Genomic DNA, 20,924 nt, shown 5'->3' on the forward strand with positions numbered 1-20,924 from the left:
GCAAATCTTGGTCACATGGAAATCTATCTTCACTGCGTTCAGTGTGAATATCCTTTGTTTTCAGCTCAGATTGTGCTTTCATAAAGGGTGTGACGGATATTCATTAAAAACCACAGCCTCCATTCCAATTTATTAGGATTACTTTTAACATTATTAATATCAGTCATTACTAATAGTGAATAATTATGCTATGAAGACCAGAATATGTTCTATATCTAATATTATTATTTGATTTATGGTCAAGGATTTTCCAGTGCCAACTTAAGGGCTTCATTCCCAGCTTAATTCTACTCTCCAGACTGGTGACAAATGCAGAACATCCCTGCAGAGCACCATAAATTACCTCAATCCAGAAGATTGTTTCTGCACTTAAGTGCCCAAAAGCAGCTGAGGAAACAGATTAGCACTGCATCAGGAATTCAGACTTCCCAAATAGCTGGCTAAATCATAAACTGCTGTTACAGACTTGAATATGGCACTTGTGATCTGGTATCCTGTGAGACCTACAGAGATGTCCTAAGCAGCAAAATATCATAGAAGCTTTGGTGAGATGTGGTCACATTTCAGGCCCAGGCATCGTGGCTGTTAGAACTGTATCTTGCACATTTAAACTTTAAGACTTTCAGACTCCATTCACATGGAATGCTAGCAGACTTTGGAAGACACAGGTGGTGAGCCACAGCTTCCACTGAATCTTGGATTTCAGAGATGAGGACACCTGTTCTGGAACAAGGCATAGGAGAGCAGAGCTCCAGCTATTTCACTCTTCATCCTCAGGGCTGAAGCTGCCACAATGTCACCAGGCCCAGCATCAAGGGGTTGCCCACCACAACCTTGGCAACAAAGCTCAGACACAAGATGGTACCTGCAACAGATGCACCAGATCTACCACCCTGAGTCAACATGAGCTTGGGAATCTCCATCCCACACCTCACTGAACACGAAGGAGGAAGTTTGCAAGAGATGCACATGTTCTAGGTTTTCTCTTCCTGCTCACCAATCAAAACCACCTCTGGCACATGCATCGACTTACTTATGTATTTACTGCAACAAACTACAGTTGAAACAGGACATTTTCTAACTAGGGAAGGAAGGAAAACAAAACATGCTTACTTTCTACACAAGAAAAACTAATGAACAGCTGCAAAAGCACACCAAAATCTGAGTGCTGGGTTTGGCTTTCTACGGTTCAGAAAATGAGTGGAATTTTAATTGAATCAAGACTTTCCCATGTGTTCATGTTGACAGCATTTATTACTGTAACTACAAGGGCCAAGCTGATGCTTCCTTGTTGTTTAATGAAATATATCAGCTTACCTAGTTCAATAAATTAGTCCACGTAATAGAAAACATAGAACTCAAATCACTTGATTTCCTCACCTTTTGAAAACAAAGTAGAACAAAAAGTGGTGAAAGTCATTAATGTTCAGAGTAAGGCTTAGTTTACAAGTGAATGATAGAAGCTCTCTGCTTTTTTCCCCAGATGTATGATGCAATTGTACTCACCCCTAAATGATTATGTACGTTTTGACATTGAAGCTTGCAATGCAAATGTGAGGCAACTTCAATACTTTATCTAGCTCAGGGTTGATGTGAAAACTGCCTCTGCAGATGTTTTTTTAGCCTAGTGTAACACCAGCGAGTCAGGAATAGAAACTGCCAGAGAATGAGCTACAATTCAGTAGGCTATGCTGTCCTACCAGCCAAAATCAATTCAGTTTAGCTATTAGAGGTAACTTTCCAGAATGATAAAACATTACACTACGAAGTTTTTGCAACTTTTTGCAAAGAACTATAAATTGTGGGATCAAATGCAGTCAAGCTTTCTTTTGCTTTTTTTTTTTCCTGTTTGATGCTTTTGGTCTTAACTTCCTGGGAGGGACTTTTTTTTTTCCTGTATCTTTTTATCCCTTCCTTATGCATCATGCAAACACTAACCACTATCTCCAGTGCTCTAATTCAACATGCACTCCCAGCTTCTGGGAATATCTAGGAAGGTGTATCTAGGAGCTAACACCCACATTGGACTTGATCTCTGGAACCTAATTGAACACCATCTTTGCTTTTTCATAATTTAGCTGAAACTAAGACTTGGAAGGGTCTGCTCTGACCTTGAAGTTTAGCAGGGGTAAAAGCAAGGTGATATTTAGGAGCAGCAATCTTGTTCTGTACTTGCATGTTTTCTCATACCGTGAGTTTTCCAGAGAAGATTTACAGTTTGAGTTTACTTTGGGAGCTTCAGCTGTTTCTGAGATGAAACGAACAGCCAAGATTTTTTTTCCCCTGCAGTGTGACCTTTGGAAAATTTCTTCACTGTAGTTTATTTGGATCTCCAACCCTGTGCTACTTTTCCAGAGCAAAACATACAGACACTGTTAACCTGCTGAGAATCTGACAAGGATTTCACCAGATGTAAAAGATACTGGAAATAGCGTTTTATGAGCCATCAAAAAAACAGCAAAGTCACTGACCCAGAAAGACTAAATTTCTAAATTTCACCATGCAACAGATGGGAAAGAAATAACAACAAAAGGAATCAGATTTGTTTGTATTATAGCTGATGAAAGAAAACCGTATCCATATCCACTCACCTGTCTTACTCTCTTTTTTGAGCTTCCAACTCTGAATATTCCTACTGTCTGGAGACCTGCAAGTGAAACACATCACAGCACTATTTTATTGTTTAATTTTCTCCTGAAAATTGTATTGAACCAAAGCATTCTGACCTATGTGTGTACTTACAAGAATAAATAAAAAGAAAAGCAACATATTTCTCCACAAACATGTACTTACCGTGTTGATGCACAATTTCATTGTGATTAAAAAGCCATCCACTGTGGTTTTTAAGATGACACTTTATCTGCAAAATGGCATCTCTGTGACATTTCTTGTGATGCCACTTTGGATGTGCCACTGCTATGAGGAATAGAGGTATTCAGAGACTGAGGCACTGCTCAGGGTTTGGAGGTTTAACTTCCAGGACTGACATCAAAGGAAGCAGGCAGTAAAACAACTAAATATGTGGGCACTGAGTTGTGTATTTGGATATAGGATGAAGCTCATATTTGGGGTAACTCACTGGCTCTAAAGTTCCTGTCATGACAAAGTTGAGAGTCTCCTTCAAAGGTACATAAATAGGGCACTCAGGCAGACTATGAGAGGGAAGAACTTCAACAGTGAGTTGTGTGCAGTTTATAAGTTAGGAACAGCTATTATACATAGAGGGAAAGCTAGAAAGAAGCATTGTGGTACTTCAGGCAAAGTGCAGAAGTGTGTCATTTAGACTTAAAGTGATTAGGAAATTGATGTTGCCTGATATTAGTTGGACCTAATTTCTTTAAATCAGATCAAACCTTCTTCTAGACCTGTAGAAAGCAACTACAAATACAATAAATTATGATTCTTGAATGGACATTTCTTGCAGACTAACAGGACCTGAAAAATTTGAGAGGTGACCCAGTCTTTAGCAATGGCAGTGTGAGGGGAAATTTTAGAGCCTTAAGGGCTGTGTATATAATATAATTTTACATGGTTATACAGTATTGCAAAAGGGATGAAATTATCTATAAGCTTGGAAGTTTATGGTCTAACAAGGGCTACGCTGCAGCTCTAATCTCTACTGACATACAGGAAGTGTAAAATTACCATGTGAAACAAATGCCTTCTGACAGCCATTAGGCTACTTGCTTGCTGGAGATGTGCCACCTTGAACAGTATTTGGAGTTGCAGATCTTCATCAGAGAAATTCAGATAGGATTCTGCTTTTTAGATTTTAGTCTCAACATAACACCTCTTTTTAAATCTTCTCTCTTTGGTTAACAGAAAATTACATTGATGGACTATCATTTAGTAAACCAGGAACACTGGCAGGGAATCATCTGAGATGGAGATTAAACACATTGGGCAAAACCTGCAGGCTGCTTACCCATTCCTACACAGACATATAATGCTTTTTCTACACTGCAGGTCTACAGAAAGCCAGGCCTTTATATCTCTGGGACATGAACTCAGGGAAAATAGGGAAGGTGAACTAGGACAGGTGCTCTAATGTCTAAAAACATAACCATTTTTGGTCATATAATGCTCAGAATTATCCTTAAAGCAGTCATCAAAAACTGCTGGTGATTTGTTGCTGAAAAAGGACTTATGCATATAGGCAAGTATTTTCAGAATCAGCAGCTTGGTCCATTATATAGCCTGGAATGATGTTCCTACAAGTGTCCATCTTCTACCATTTTTAGGTTTCTCTCAGTGCTAATGACTGTCTTGTGGAAAGCAGATTAAATTTAAAATTGAAGTATTTGCCCCAGATTATATCAGATTATTGCACTGTGGTATATTATAGTTTACTCTTAAACAAAGCACAACAACTCATCATAAATTTCCTTTAAAAGAAAACTTTAATGTAAAGGAAATATTTCAATAAAGAACATCATATAGAAAAGAACTTTGTTATGACATTAAAGACTTTGTTATGACAGTGCATTAAAAGGATTTAAAAAAATTATCACAAATGATCAGGTGACATAAAATCACAGTATCCAAATGATGCCCACCTGGGTGGCTTTTTTGGCTGACTTAGATACTTTTGTGTTCTCCAAACTCAGCTACCTTTGCTTAAAGGGGTAGAAGTCATTAATCTCAAATTTAATCATCTCATACTTACTTGTCAGCCATGGTATCTAATCTCTGTAAAAGACTAACAACAACTACCTTTTGCAGGCTTCCTTGACACATTTGTAAGGAAGATAGTTTTCAGTTATGAATTGTGAAAGCTCAGCATTGTTGTTTAAATTGCAGTCCCTCATCTTGCAAAAGCCTTTCATTCAGAGTCAGTAAATGATTTCTTGCTGGTGAAATTAGCATCAAATACATCATTTGCTGTTACAATCACCATTATTTTATGGTTTGTTGATTATCTGGCCATGTGATAGCTCCATCTTGCTGTGGCCAAGTTATTTCAATTATCATTAAAAAACTTCACAAGGCTAAGATACATTGGCAGAGATGGTGAGCAGATACCTAGATTGATTATTGTTTCTGCATTATGTAAAGCTGTGGGAGGCTTGTGTCTGGACAATTATGAACACATAGGAAGAATGCTGGCAGGAGTCTGTAATTTCCTTTGGAGAGAGCAGGCCTGAGCCTGAGGCTGATCAGTAAGAATCAAGCCAGAGACAAACTGAGTATTCAGCCTTCAAGCCTTGCAGTGAACAGGAAGAACAGGAAGAGGCTACTTGGAGCTTAATATATATTTAGCATGGAATTCTTTCTTATTCTGAACCCCCATCTTCAAACATCAAAAGTCTTACAGTATAAATAGTTAATCTAGACTGACTGGAACATTTCAGACTTTTTGTTCTGAAGGTACAGGTAAACCTGTGGGGTGTGAAGAGCTGTTTCTGCAGAGCTGAGCACCCCAGTAACAAGATGGGTGACCCCCAAGAAAAGGCTCTATCCCTGTGCTCTCTGGGCCAGTTTACAAGCTCGTAGTGCAGATTTCAGTTTGGGAAGCTATCATGTATGCAATTACTTGTGAGACAGTATTTTTAGCAAGAGGCTAAACAGGAGGGAAAATGTCTAGCTTTCAAAGATGTCCTTGCATATACTTACTTCTCAAAATAGGCATTTATTTATACTATAGTAAAAATACATCTGCCACTCCTGGGAAAACAAAATATTCTTACCATGCTTTTCCAAGTGCTGGCAGCAACTATCTACAAGCCGGGGAACCTGCCTGTAAATAGGGTTCAGGCTTAGCTTCTTATCTCTTGCCTTTTCTTTCTTGCTCTGGGCTTCTGCTGGCAAAGAGAGCTGGAGAGCCTCCAACAATCTTGAGTGATTGTCATCAAGATCAGTGATAGAGTCCACAGACATTGCACCCTGTAAAATAAACACACATGAACAATCAGTAGGGATGGGGAAATCTCAGTATCACAGGACATCCAACAAAGACTTTTGCCTACCTGCATATTAAACAAACTAATATAAAAATACCATTAGCTACAACATTTTAAAAAATTCATGGATTTATAATACCAGTGTAGTGGATAGGAATGGTACCAATATTATTCTTATCATATTGAAATTAATACAAATTATAAAATATTGAAAATTAAAATGCTTTCCACTCCTTCACTCCATCCTTTTACTGATGTAAGCCTGCACAAACTGCAGGGCAAGGATGAATCATGGTCTGTGGGTGCACCTCAAAAGTACCATATTCATGTGAATGGAGATATACAGATATTTTTAAATCTTGTTGCCTACTTCTTCTCTAGCTTGGGCCATAGTATCAGTGAAACTTATGCAAAATGATTAACAACCATACAACATATACAGTTAACAGTTAATATCACAAATACATACAGCTGTGGAGTTTGAAATAATTCCACTCTACCACAGAATAAAGATACATCATGGAAGTTGAGGTGTAATATTTTTAAAATAATTCTACTTCACATATCTTAATATTTTAAAATCATTAAAATTCCAATGAAAGTTTTGAAATCCAGGTTTTGATTACAGCAAGGTGCAGAAGAACAAGCAGTCTGTAAAGGATAAAGCAGCACAAGCAGCTGGAAGTTTCTGGCATGTTTCAATTTTCACACTTCAAAAACAAGACTTTTTTTTTCAAAGCACAAGATTACTGTCATTTCAAAATTACCATTTCTCTCAAGTCTTATTAAACTTATGAAGCAAAAAACCATTCAAGGGTGGATGTATAATAATAATAATAATAATAATAATAATAATAATAATAATAATAATAATAATAATAATAAACACAAAGAAAAAATGTTTTATTCCTATTAAAAATATCTGTTGTAAACTATTTTCTTTCTTTCTGAAACAAAGCATAAATTTTACTATAGCATAAAATGTATGGGATGCAGCATGTCATCCTAAGAAATAATAATGAAAATGTAAATTTCCACTCAAAACTTTTCTGACAATTATAGTTTGTTAAAAGCTGACAGGCAATTTATAGATTGCTAGTCAGAACTCTTATGTCTATTAAATGAGAATGTACAATTGCTTACAAGGGAATTCAAAGCTCTAAAAGTATTTTGTTCCATCAGCCTAGCCAGCTGAACTTTATGAGGATTTTCAACTCATAGGCAAAACTCACAAAAAGTCCACTGAGATTTCAAACTCATTGATAAATTTCTAGTTCTTAATACCTTAAAAAAAAATCCATTTAACTTATCAGGTATAGTTCTGTTACTTGTAACCCATGGTAGATGTATAAATGAACCACAGTGAAGTTTTTACATTTTTTTTTACCCACATTACTATAAACAATTACTAGCTCCTTTAGAATGCAACTTTTGACCTTTATTTCTGATGTCTCTCAAAAGTACATCTGCTTGATTCCTTTTACCATTTCCTGCCAACAGGAAACAAAAACACAAACAAAAAAACCCCTCCAGACCAAACAAGAAACTCTGGCTATGATCCATGTGTGTAAAATTCCAACTGAATGATATTTTGATTTTATTTAAGCGTTTGGCATTCCAAACATCAAATAAATGAACTGGCACTGAAAATCCTAACCCCACCCTCACCACTGCAGCCCCTGTGGGACAGGTGCCCTCCTTTATACCCTGCCTTTACTGGTCCTTCCCTGTCTGCAAGGCATCCTCACCTCATGAATCATTATCAGTCACTTAAATCGGATTCAGATCCCTAAAATAGATGCAAATACAGTCAGTTCAATGTGGTCCTTGGGCATTTTATCAAAGTTGTGGATTAACTGGCACACTGAGCTGGCTTTAGGAAGAGTGACCTTGAGTTCAGTCACTGAAGTCATGGCTTGGCAATACTAAGTCCAGGCCAGCACTGATTTTACCAAGTGCACAAGAAAATGCTACCAACATACTCCACAAATCCAGCTGAAACTCAGCCAGACCTATTAGTCTGGGCTCAGACAGACCTACCTGACTGCTGAGGAACAGAGGAGGAGGAGGAGACTGCACACCACTGCCCACTGCTCCAGGTCTAGTAACACCCACAGTGCAGTGCCCAGAAACTAAAGAAAATCAAGTTCCATCTACCAGGCATTACCTTTGCACATAATGGATACCCGTCCCTGCTCCCCCATGAGGAGTTCAAAACCCAAATACACTGGGGAAGTCCTAATCTAAGCACACAGAAACATGAAGGAAAGTGGAATTTAAAGTCTCAACTTTCAACTGCTGGGCAAAAATCCTACACAGAAAATGCAGCAACAGTGACTTTGGTCAAGCTGTTGGAGAGAGAACCACAGCACCCACACCATGAGCTCTGCAGCCAGCATTACCTTCTTCTAACTCTTATTGAAAGTCTCAGGTCATTGCTTGAAGACTTACTTTTGTGTTTGAAATACACAAAAGTGAATGACACAGTTGCAAAGAAGTGAATGGTGCAGTGATAAACAATCCTTCCAGTTTAAGTTTAAGAGGACTGTACTCCAGGTGTCTGTGCAGCATTCTTGTGATAAACTGGTTGTATCAGTTGCACTTACTAACAAATAATTTTTTCCTTTATTTTGTAAGCATTTGTCAGTTGAAAACAGTGCAATGGTGCTCAAGAGATAAAAGATAAGTGCAGGCTTCCTTATCATCCCCTAAGTAAGCTCAGGGCAGAGGAGTAAGTGCACTGATAAACAGAATTATAAAGACAGACAAGATATGGGACATGAGTTGATATTAATGTTAAATAATGGAAAATTCATGAAATTCATTAGGTAAGTTCATTCCCTAGAGAAAATGCCAGCTCCCCCATGTCGTACTGCTCACCTTAGTCTACTCTGTGGGTGAACCATGTCCTACTGCAAACTCATGGCTGTGGACTAAAGGCTCCAATACTGCACTCTGAAAGCTGCAATGCCAGTATTGACAAAAAAATCCCCAACTATCCAAACAAACAAAACAAGCAAAACCCCCCCTCAACTTCTAAGAATTTGGTCTTGATGGATCTCTGTCGACATACCAAAGGATCCATGTTCTTCTGCCTGCTCACTGGCCAAATACATGTCAGAAATCTTACCATCCAATCTTTGTGAAAAGAACAGCAGAAGAGTCACCTCTGGACACATGAATTATCTTTCTCTCCTATGAAAAAAGGTTCTGAAGCCAATGAGTACACACAGCAAAGTTTTATTTTTTGTCACTGACTGCCAAACTCTGAAAGAAGTTCATGGGTTTCCTTTTACTTAACTTAGTCAGGTTCAGGGGTTTCCCTTAACTTAGTCAAGTAACTTTGCACTGTTGTGTGAACACAAATGCCTGTTCATATGGTTTGCATAGACTAACAGATGTGCATTAATGAGTATACAAGACTGCAAACATCATGCTTTCAGTTTTGCAGACAGAATATAGATGCTTCAAGCTTCAGCTGGCAGCTAGACAAACAAAGAGCCCCATGACCTGCCTTCTGCCTTCTCTCAATTTGCAATTTACTCCAGTTCTACCCCTCTTAATCCCTGGTTGGAAGAGCCCAGTGGAGAATATCTATGAAGCAGGCTTTAGCCTATGGATGAAAGAAGGTGAGGTTCTTAAGAAAATACTTTATTTTCCAGAGTCTGTTCTTGTACCTCAATTCTTGCTCAGATTTCTTAAAAGGGGTTTTATTCAAAGAATTTTATTATGCAATTTTTTTCTCCCTCCATTGCAAATGAAATTAAAAAGCAGGAAAGTCTAGAACCTCTATTCCACAACAACAAAAGAAAAAAAATTACCAATGGTAGAGCATAAAATTTAATTACAAGGATCAGATTTATGCTAAAAAATCATCAATTTTACATGATTAATATTCCACCCAAACCCACCACTCTGTGTCTTGCTGTCAAAGGCTTCTTCCTAGCCTGCATGCAGAAACATCCTTTGAAGACCCTGGTATAAATCTAGTCTGACAACTCCTTACTTACCACAGAGGATATGATATGGGTTAGACCATGAGGATTTTTATTAATATAGGGATTAACAGTCAGACTTATTTTCAAGTTAGAGCTAGATTAAGATAAGTATACCTATAAGTATCAACCACATAGGTTTAGACTTTAAAACTGCTGAAAAAATCAGGTTAAAGACAGATCGAATTTGTTAAATCTGAAAGACTTAGAAGGAGGTAGATAAAGGGAGCAAACAGGAATACTTCTAGATAATCTCTCTGCCTCTTTGTGATCTGTTACAGACTCACAGGGTCTACATGACCTTTTCCCACCAGCATCAGCAAAAGAAGATTTCCACTACAGTTTAGAGTTTTCTGATGTTGATGAGGCTGACTTCCACCTGAAAAAACCCCACTATTTGAACAAAAAGTATTCCACAGTCCACACACACAAGAGGGTTTTCCTGGTCCAGCTAGACCCTCTGGACCTACGATCACACACCCCGCTGTGACGTGTCTACTTACACGCCTCCTCGCTCGCGGCGCTGGCTCAGGTGTGTTAGGAGAAGTGGATTCATTCGGTGTTTCTGAGGTGGAGCTGAGAGATGAGTTACTGCTGGAAAGTTCTTTGTTCTGTCTTTTAGTTCCAAATGGCAAGAGAAAGGCCACAAAATCTGAAACATCTTTTTGCTCTTCTCTCTGAGAGTCTTGCTTGAGCTTGTAGGCCCGGTCATTAGCAATCACTTGAGACAAAGGCATTCCAAAAGCCTGGGGAATAAATTCTGCAACAACAACAAACCCCTAACAGTTACCAAACATCTGGTATTTATTTAGTACAAAAAGAATTAACTCTTTCTTTGCTAAGAAAAACAATGGAATTACTACATATTTAAAGTCCCTTTAAATATGTAGTAGTTCCAATGAAATATTGGACTCAGTAATAACAACCGTGCCAGGTTGTGGTAGACCATGGTATCTGAATCATATATCAAGCCACACACTGCAAGATACACTGCACAGGATTTTGGAAAATCACTTGAGATCAAATCTAATTAAGATGTTGACTTCCACCAAAAGTAACAGCTGGTTACATGCAGATGGGGCACAGGGGCATCAGAAGCTCTGGCAGCCATCCTGAGACTGTGAGCCTCACTGGACTGTGCCAAAGCTCTCTCTTAAGTTTCAAGCCCCTCTACCAGGCTCCTTTCTCATGAATGCTTTAGGGCACCAGAGTCAAGGGGTCCTGGCATGTGCACGGGTTTCACTACAGTTCAGAGAGTACCAATCTATCTGTGCAGAGAGCTTCAAAGTACATTCACCACTCAGATTAAGCCTTCAAGGACATAGTTTTATATTTACACAATAACTATACTGTTTAAATACTGGTAAGATTGAACCTGTTTAATAATGGTATATCACTATAAAGTTCCTTTGTAACAGTAAAAAAGCATGGACACATGGAAATATAGGAGAACACGTTTGTCTCGACTAAGAAAAAGAACATAATCCTACCTCACATCAATATAACTGCAATGTACAAAACCAGCATATATTTCAGATCTCAAAGTAAAATGCTTAGATATTTTACAAAATAGAAAAATGTTTTACAGTGAATCAGTCAGCAACAACAAAATTCTCATCAATAATTTTCAAATCATATCTATCTGGGATTAGCAGAAGCAAAACCACTGAGACAGATTTCCAACTAGAACTGGCTTGTGCTCAAAAGAAATGAAAAAAAGCTATTGATGCTATTCACCCTGGTGAAAATGAGTGTAACTCCTACTAGCAGCTTCAGACCTGCTCAGATCAGGAATAAATAAAGCACCAGAGATTAAAACCAAATTTCTTTAAGCAACAAAAAAGGAATTATTTTTTTAAAAAATAAGCACATAGAAAAATTCTTATATACTATACTTCTCTTTTGCCACAATCATGTAAATTATTAAATGCCAAAATTCCTCCTGGGATTTTAAGTCTGACTAGGTCTTCGATGACACTTGCAAATTGTATCTGGATTTCTATTAAGTAAGGCATTGAAAAGAAGAGGATATTTTAAGAATCTTGAATGAGGACACTACTAGTCTATCACACTAAAGAAACAACAGTCCATTGTTCTGATTTGGTAGAAACATTCCTGCTCTTTAGAAGCATGAAATGTCAAGATATGAGTTAACTTTGGTGGCCAGTCAAAACTAAATCAGGAAGCAGAGCCGGGTATATCAAGCACTCTGGAGGTGACCTATGAGTAGCATGACAACTAAAACCATCTGCTTTTAATTTAGGACAAGAAAGAACCTCCTCACACAGATATCAAGCAATGCAGGGATTGCCAGTTCCAGGAGTTCAGTCAGACCTTTCCCTCCTGTACTCAGCAGAGTGTGTCTACAAAATTATGAGAGTATTAATATTAATTTTTTTGACTGTTCTGAATTATCTTCCTAATGAACACTTAAGATGACAAATTTGAAACGCACATATACAACACGTGTCCCCTTCTGGCTGTCTAACCAGATGCTTTCTTATACTCCCAGCACCCCTTTTTATTTGTCCTACAACATTTCCTGAGAAAAGCCAACACAGTATATTTCTCTGATTTGGCTCAGAGTTGCTTGTGATTCAGACTGGGAGAGGACAGCAGTATTTAGCTCATGTGATGCCCAACAGCAGGCTGGTGCCATTGATCCTACATCAACTGAGGCAAGATCAGCAGGAGACAAGCTCTCAGCACTGCTTCATTAAACAAGTTTCATTTACATGACCCCCTCCCTGACCTCAGTATGTGAAGGCTGGCATTTTGAGGTAGGTGTTGCCCCTCCTTGGAAACTCTCAGGTGTGGGGTTCCAGGTTTTTAATTGCTCTTGCTCAATGTGGCCTAGAGAAAGGACAATGAGCCTCTACTCCAGACTGCTCTGATGTAGACCTTCTCAGAGGACATGAACCACTTCCTCGATTTCTCAGTGTCTGGCAGAGATGTGGAACTGGATGAAAACCAACTGGCTGAATTTCAGACTAAATACAGATGGCAGTGGTGCTGGCTGGCAGTGGTAATTACATTAAAGAGTTGGCAAACCCAGTAAAGTTTTGCTCATTTGTTGAAATTAAGAGAATCAGCTGCCCCCTCTGCAGACTGCCTGCAGCCTCAAGCTCCCAGCAAAATGTGTGTGTGCTTGCACCACAGGCTGTGGTGCCAAGGAGCATGTTCTACCCACCACTCTTCAGAAGCATTCAATCCCAACAGCTTCCTTGCTGGACAGGTAATTAGAGTGAATGTTAGCCCTACTGACACTTCGGATTCATTAACAAAGAAAAGCTGTACCATGTGAAGAAATTGTGAGGTAATTAGCAACCCATGGATGGGAGAGAAAGGGCACTAACTCAAATCACGAGATGTGTGGGTTTGAGGCTCTAGTCTCACAAGAAAGGTAAAAGGACCAACTGCCATTTTTTATTGTATGGTGGGGATCTCCTCTGTCAGAGAGGTTTCATGAAGAAATGTACCTTAAAGCACTGGCTCAAACCTTGGTCTGGTGTATACATACTGAGTGCCAAAGCTACTAAGTTAGTTATTCTCTGTGGACTCAACAAAAAATTGATCACTTATTCAGTGAGGAGACTGGGCAGCTTAAAAAGACATTTTGCAAAAAACATCATGTAAAAATGTCAAACAACCTGGCAGATTGGGCAATCAGCTTGGAAACAGACTCCTATCCTCATCCAGCACCACTTTTAATACACTCCAGTTTTCAGTGTTTACTGGCAAAGGAGAAAATTTACTAATTTGGAGAAGTGCATAATTTCTCTTACCAGAAAGTCAATCTTGCAGCCGAGGCAAGTTTCTTAACAAAATTTTGATTAAAACTGATATGTTCCTAAGAAATCTTTCTTTGGCGGTAAATCATCATTTTCTAATAAAAAGCAACATGTCACAGAAAAATTCCTAGCCAGATCAAATAAGAGTTTCAGTGATCCCAAATCCTCCTTTTTGCTAATAAAATGATAATATTCAGGATGTTGACCCACATGGTTATAGCTTACCTGACCTCACGTCACCCTGTCCAAGCACAGTTTAAAAGACTTCTCTGAAGATTCAGCTGGTGAAAACTGCTTTCCATCCCACAGAACATAACAGTCTATTAGGAGCCAGTGAGATCTATATTCTAGATTCTAATGAGTCTATCAATACTAATAAAGTGAAAAGTAACTACGGTTGGGGTCCTTAGCATTTGCAGTTTTTTCTTAAGTACATCATAAATGCTGGTTTTGGGTTGCTAAAATCCTGAGACCAAGATTTACTAAGGTGCTTGTACTGTATCTATTTAAATGACAGGAATAGAGATCAGAGAATAACAAGCTTTTAAAGGGATATTTAAATGGGGTCTTTAAGTCAATCTCCCCAGCTAGCTAGACAGGGTAACTCTGTTTTGCTAAGTGAAATCAATTATTTCAGATCTGTAGAGACAGTGATAGAAACAGAAAACAAGGAAAACAGAAACCTCAGTTCATAATGGGAACTGTAAAACTCCTTCCATCTGAAACTTCTTCAAAACCTGCACTGACTCCAGGAGATTCAAGATAAGCTAATGTTCTCAGCATCAGTTCTGTGGCTGAAAATCTCTTCTTCAGCTACTCACAGCTCACTTACCTTCAAGGAGTAATAAAAATTCAAGGCCCTCCCAATTACATATGCTTTTTTCTGGGAGTAGATCTGGGGTTTTTTTACAAAAAATTAAAGAGATTATTTGGTGCTTTACTTGACTTCAGTATAAAATATGACACAATGCTGATTAAAAAAATCCTCTTTTTTATGCCTAGAGAGCATGAGAAACATATTCAAAGTTTTTTTTTATAGAGGCATGATAAGTTGGTGTAAAGGCTTTTAAAAAAAACAAGTTCTGATAAACCGCAATAAAAAAGAAATTTCATTTATTCAGCTCCCTCCTAAAGGCACACACACACCACGATAGGCTGAATTACTGAGAACAAATGCAAACATTAATTAATATCTTAATTTACTGAGCATGAATAGGAAGTAAACACAAAAGACATTTTCAAGAATTTTGAACTAAAGAAAAAATGAACATCTGCTGGATTTGCATATGCCACAGAGTTACCAGGAAGGCCTTTTCTCAGGAAGTCCTGCATGCACAGCAGCTCTGCTAAGGCCTCACAAGTGAACCTGTCAAGTATTTACATCCCATGCAGAAACATCAGCAAAAGAGATGATTCTTAGTTCCTCAAGCAATCACATAACAAGTGATTATAAATTCTGAGCATGTCTCTTTGTTAACCTGTAGGGTTTTCTGGAACCAAAGCAAAACAAACTTTGGTTTACTGTTAAAATCTTCCACGGTGACTAATTTCTGGGAGGCATCTCTCTCAGGAATGCCTGTGTGTACTCTAAAAGAAGGTCTGCTTTCACTGATACCCATATCACTGCAAGACTCTGCTTCTGCTGCCTTAAAAATTAGCACTGAATTCATAAGGGAACAATATCCAGCTACCAGCATGCACAGCATCCTGAGAATGTCTCATTCCAAGCAGCATGGACATGTTACTGCCCCTTCAGCCTGAGTACTGTTTGTCAGCAGCCAAAGGCAATGTTTGGAGACATCTGTAGACAGTAGGATCGAGGCTCATTAATAACAAGGAGCCGGGTAAACCAAAAACACTTGAACGATGGAAGCTGAAAATATTGCTTAAATGTCTGGGTGGAGTGCTGCTCTCCTGTTTAGTCTGTTTACATCCAGCAAGTTTTGCTATATCCTGCTTTGGTGAATTACTCAGAGATGTAATAACAATTGAAAAAACATTTCTTTTACAAATTTTCCACTTTTAACGAGATGTTGACAGATATAAAAAAGGACAAAGATATATGAAACTCATTTAAAGTGCATTAAATTCTCCTGTGGTGTCTTTATTGGCCTTCAGAAGCTTGACAAGTTGCTGAAACTCTCACTTAACAGACAGGTTGACTGATCCATCTAAATAAAACGTGAAGTTTAAACAGTAAAAACTCCATAGATTGGACTGAGTCCTAAAAGACAAGTTATTAAATCTCCAAACAGAAAAAATGAGTACCATTCCTTTTGGTTATGCCTTTTAAGCATAGATGCCGGTGGGGTGGGTGGGGAAGAACAGTCTTGGGCACAAACTGGAGAGAGGTGGCACCTCTCCGGAGAGAGTAACCCCAGAAACCCACACCATGGGGCAGTTCAGAGCATGCCAGTGCTAAAGGAGAGGGTTTGTCAGGCATTGCTGCAGTGAGTGAATCCCTGGTGAACAACATGGTGGCCCTTTCTTTCCACCTCTGTGGCCTCCTGTGCCAGGCACATCCCTGCTATCTTTGATTGCAACAAGCACACAATCACATGGTGCTGCATGACTGTCAGGATTAACCTTCAGGAGTCTGTCTTTACAAAAGGAGATTTTCAGGTGGCCCATTCTCTGGGCAGGACCAACAACATGGTCCTCTCAGCCTTTACTTGTCCAGGTATGTGGGGGCTCCCAGACTGGGACAGAGAAAACACAAAAGGTTGGGAATAATTACTCTCCCAACTGCAACTGTGTTTACAAAAGCGATGCTGAAGGGATGGAAATGAAGTCTGCACTAAGGCAGCTGCATCTCCTCCATATGAAGTGTCTGCTGATCAGCTTCCCTGCCTCCCCTCCAACGTCCTGTGCCTGGTCTTGTTTTCTTCTCACAACAGTGCAGCTGGACTAGTTACTAAAAAACCCCACCACAAACCCCCCAAAATAAACAGAAGGAAGGCATTCCATTCAGGCACGAGGACTAGGGACCTGCCTGGGTGGCTGTGTGCTCCCAGCCTTTCGTGCAGCACACCCATGCTCACAGTGAGGAGTGTTTGTCTTGGAGCAGCTGCCCAGAAATTGAAGACACCCTCTCTACAGAACATGAAAGGCATGTCAAGGGAGGTTTACTGTGACTCCAGGTGACAGGGAGGCCACTGTTCAGGGAAGGTGGTGGGGCTCAGTTCTGATGTGAGCATAGCAGGCTCATCCTTACGGAGACCAGCAGCACAAGGATTTTTCTTTCCAGAGCTAACTCGTCAGCTGAAAGTTGGGCAATACTGTCCCCCAGAACTCCTGAGGCTGGGGGAGATGCTGCTGCTGCTGCTTCCCACAGGAAAACAGCCACCTTTCAACCACTGTGCCAGGCTGATGGCCCTCCTGGCAGAAACCTGCACGCCTGGCTGTTCATTCCCTCTGCTGTCATGCATGAAGAGTCTGCTCAGCAAGTACCTGAGTGGCAGATATCTTTAATAACTCAGAAGGGCAGAGAAAAGTACACCAAGACCAACCACGGCCAGAAAACCTGACAAATAAGATGCCATATGCTGCTATTTGGGCTATTTTTGCCTAACATTTGCTGTTGGCAATTAGTAAGAGTAGACATGCCTTTCTTTTCACTCTGCTGACATAACCTGTTCAGAACGTGACTCTTGCCAATTTTCTGGACTCTTATTGACCAACCTGTGCTTTTCCTAAAGGAGAGAAATACAGATTCTACTGTTTGAAAAGTGCTGGGGTATTTTCCTCTCAGAGGGTCCTATAATATTTTATATTATTTTATAGAAGTTCCTATAATACTTTACAAGTGGAGAGTGCATGTAAAGCATCTATAACTCAGAACAAGACAGTGGGAGATGGGAGAAAAAGGATTAAAGCAGATGGTATACAAAAAGGAAAAAAGCAGTATGTTTGAAACATCTGAATTTCAAACAATAATAAGAAAAAAGGAATTAAAATTAAGAGAATCAGCATAGGGATTTCTAAAAATGCTTAGTATAAGTAACCAGAGAGTATGAGCAAGGCTGAAAACCAGGAAGTAGATAAATTTAAAAATGATGAATAAGTACAAGTGCTGATCTTTACTGGCAACTAGTGAGCCCTAAAAGGCAAAGTGTACTCAGAAAACTCTTCAGAATAAAAATCAAGTATATCCCCAAACCTACTAACTGAATGGAATATAAAGGCTACCATGAAAGGTAGAGACAAAAGAAAATCCCTGAACAGAAGTGTAATAGCAGAAAATAATATTATCTTGAAGTGGAAGCTCAACTGGTGCAGCTGAGTCATTTTTAGAAACAAAGGTCAGCTGAAATAAACCACGGCTGTAAGGAAATACAAAAGAATGCAAGGCAATATAAGAAAAAAAATATTGTTTGAAAGATCTTTGGCCGCAGAGAATTTAGTGGAATAAAGACCAACTCTGGGTTAAGGATTTGCATCCATCACCAAAAGGACACTCTCACTTCTCAAGGCACTGCACCAAAGAGCATTGGTGGAGCTCTGAAAGTGCAACTGCAAAAATCTACCAAGTCTGGGTGACACAGCAAAATTCTGGCTTTGGTGAATTATCAAAGCACTTTATCATTGTTAAAATCTGCTACAGTAATGAAAAAATGTGAGGAAAAAAATGCCAAAATATATTTTAACTCTCAAACTTCTAAAAATAAACTTTCAACAGAGACTACCAAAGTCATGGCACCCCAAAGGAAGGAAAGATGAAAGCTCTCAGTATACCAAAAATTTGTGAGAGATGAAACATTTTAAAATGCAGGATGTGGTTAGCCTTTCCTGATGCAGAAGAGCACCTCACAGGCCCTATGAAGATCAATATCTGGCAAACACACTGAAAAGCAGAGCAGGTTTTGCACAGAATTATGTTGCTTTGCACTCTTATCTGTATGAACAACTACAGAGAAAAACATAGCAATGTAAAGACTGACTAATTACAATGTAACCAAATGAAATTAATTAATAGGACAATGCAAAAAAGCTTTTCCCCCAAAGGTGGCTACAAAATCATTAAAACTCTTCCTTAATGACTCCTCCTGCATGTGGCTTCAGTCATATATCAAGTAATTCTTGTAACAAATTAAAAGTTTGGTACTTGCAATGTTATAATACAGGAAGCCACTGGATGCACCAAACCAACATGTCCGGGCACATTCAGTTTTAGAAAGATTAATACAAATATTTTCCATAACAAATTTTAAATCAAGAAAATAATAATCATGTATTTTAATTTATCAAACAAATAAAAATAAAAATAATAACATTTTCTTCTGGACAGCTATGTAAACTAACTTGGAAATGGGAATGTTAATTTTTACAGTGGAATTTCGAAGTTCCATTCTTCTGCTAAACTAGACTTAAAGTGAGGACATCAGAGTAAACAGGTCCCTTCTTCTGTCACAAATTCCTGGATTTGAGTGCCTGTTTGTGAAACTGGGATATCAATACTGAGTTTTACAACCATTTTCCAGAAAAGAACACAAAATTAGATGCACAATTACCTACATGCAATTTCACAGACACTTTCCAGCATCTATGTAGACTTAGTTCAAATGGCTCTGAATTACAGGTCAACTTCAGGCCTTGGATTAGGGCCCAGCCCATAAAGCTGATTAGTGTCCAAACAAAAGAGTACAACCATATCCGGAAATCCACGTCACGTGGAGTTTATTAAAAGCCAACTGATCAGTGGCACTGAAGCATTCATATATTTTAAACAATGGCTATTTTCCTAAGGTTAAAGAAAGAAAAGCATACCAACAGACTTGCTTGGGCAGTGCTGGGTTTATGTGCTTTGTAAATTGAGAGTACAAATGCAGGTAAAGAACTGGATCATGTTATACAGACCATGTTCTGTACTGGATGGTGGAAGTGGGTAGAAAGAAAATTGGAGAAAAGATACAGTCCTTTAAGTCTTCCTTTTTTTCTCAGGAAAAAATCCCAACAAAACCGACAAAACCAAATCAAAACCAAAACCCTTTCAGATGAAGATATCTGACTTATACTAAAGTCAAACAGAAAAGATAAAACATATATTTTAGGCTGAAAATAAACACCTAGACAATGTATCAGCTCAACAACATTCTACTTCAGGAAGTATGTATCAGACTAAAGAAATCTCATATGCAAACTAAGACCTGATCACCAAATATGTACTCATTTTACCTTTGTCTCTGTTCTTCTCCTTTCCTAAAGAGTCCAGTTTCTTTCTTAATGACTTCTTCCTCTTTTGTCCATCTGTAAGAGGCAAAAAAAGAAAAGAAAAAAAAAAGGAAGTAAGTGAAGAGAAGTAACCCTGAACCAACTGCTGCACAAGCTGTAGGAACATGGAGTGAGATGGTCACAGCACTGGGGATTATGAAGGGTGTGAGGCACTTTTCACAAAAGCTGGGGACTGTCACAGTCCTCTGGCCCAAAGGAGTGTGGCTTTGCTGACCCAAACGTTGAGGCTGTACTGGGGAACACAAATGTATCCCCTGCATGCTGCTGGGCACATTTACACCTGTGTGGTCACTGAAGAGTTAACAATGGAGGCTTTTTGCTGGATGCTCTTGATAGCAAAGCACCATAAACCTAAAAGGTTTATCCTAAAGGACAGCCTTCATCCATGGTCATAAGACTGTGATTCAGGTGTGGAACCAAAGGTAGTATTTGGAAAGGGAGGATTACTAACCTCCAGGATAAAGCTCTGCATACCAGCCATTCCAGCTGGGTGATAGCTGACCACCTTCACATGACCCATCTGATCTGAACTCATGTTGGGAGCTGGCAGTTGAGTACAGCATGTCCAGATTGGTTCAGATGGATTAAAGCCTCAGAAAAATTTTTGTTCTGACAACTGATATATTGTCCAAGTTTTCACTTAGGTATTAAGGACCAATGGTTTTAAGCAATATCAGAGGCAGGTTGGTTCTTGAAACAATTCTTTCAAAAGGCTGGCTATCATTATTTCCTTCAGCAGCATCTTTTATAATGAAAAGTCAACAAAACAGAATTTTATTTATTAGGTCTCAACAAATACCAGGGATTAAGTCAGGGGCCTGCTTTAACTTGCACCTTTGGAATTTTTGAAGTTCCAAAGCAATATAAAGGGTCTACCACAGGGACTGATATGCTAACACAGACACTGCTCTAGATAAAGTTTAAGAACATGAACCTTTTCCCTTACTGGTTTTGTATTATGGCAAAAACTCAAAAATAAGCATACCATATCCATTTCACTTTTAGGG

General features: G+C 38.9%; 1 protein-coding gene across 4 annotated transcripts in view; it reads right to left on the reverse strand.

Moving 5' to 3' along the window:
- ARHGAP6 (Rho GTPase activating protein 6) overlaps positions 1-20,924 on the reverse strand; it is a 313,335-nt gene that overhangs the window by 21,480 nt on the left and 270,931 nt on the right. For all 4 annotated transcript variants that reach the window (XM_059839747.1, XM_059839748.1, XM_059839749.1 and 1 more), the window contains exons 3-6: positions 19,861-19,932; positions 10,399-10,655; positions 5,688-5,883; positions 2,592-2,647 (exon numbers count right to left, since the gene is read on the reverse strand). In XM_059839747.1, coding sequence (XP_059695730.1) covers positions 2,592-2,647; positions 5,688-5,883; positions 10,399-10,655; positions 19,861-19,932 — 581 coding nt within the window. The remainder of the gene's footprint in view (positions 1-2,591; positions 2,648-5,687; positions 5,884-10,398; positions 10,656-19,860; positions 19,933-20,924) is intronic.

The sequence above is a fragment of the Haemorhous mexicanus genome, chromosome 2, assembly GCF_027477595.1.
Source record: "Haemorhous mexicanus isolate bHaeMex1 chromosome 2, bHaeMex1.pri, whole genome shotgun sequence".
NCBI classification, from domain to species: Eukaryota; Metazoa; Chordata; class Aves; order Passeriformes; family Fringillidae; genus Haemorhous; species Haemorhous mexicanus.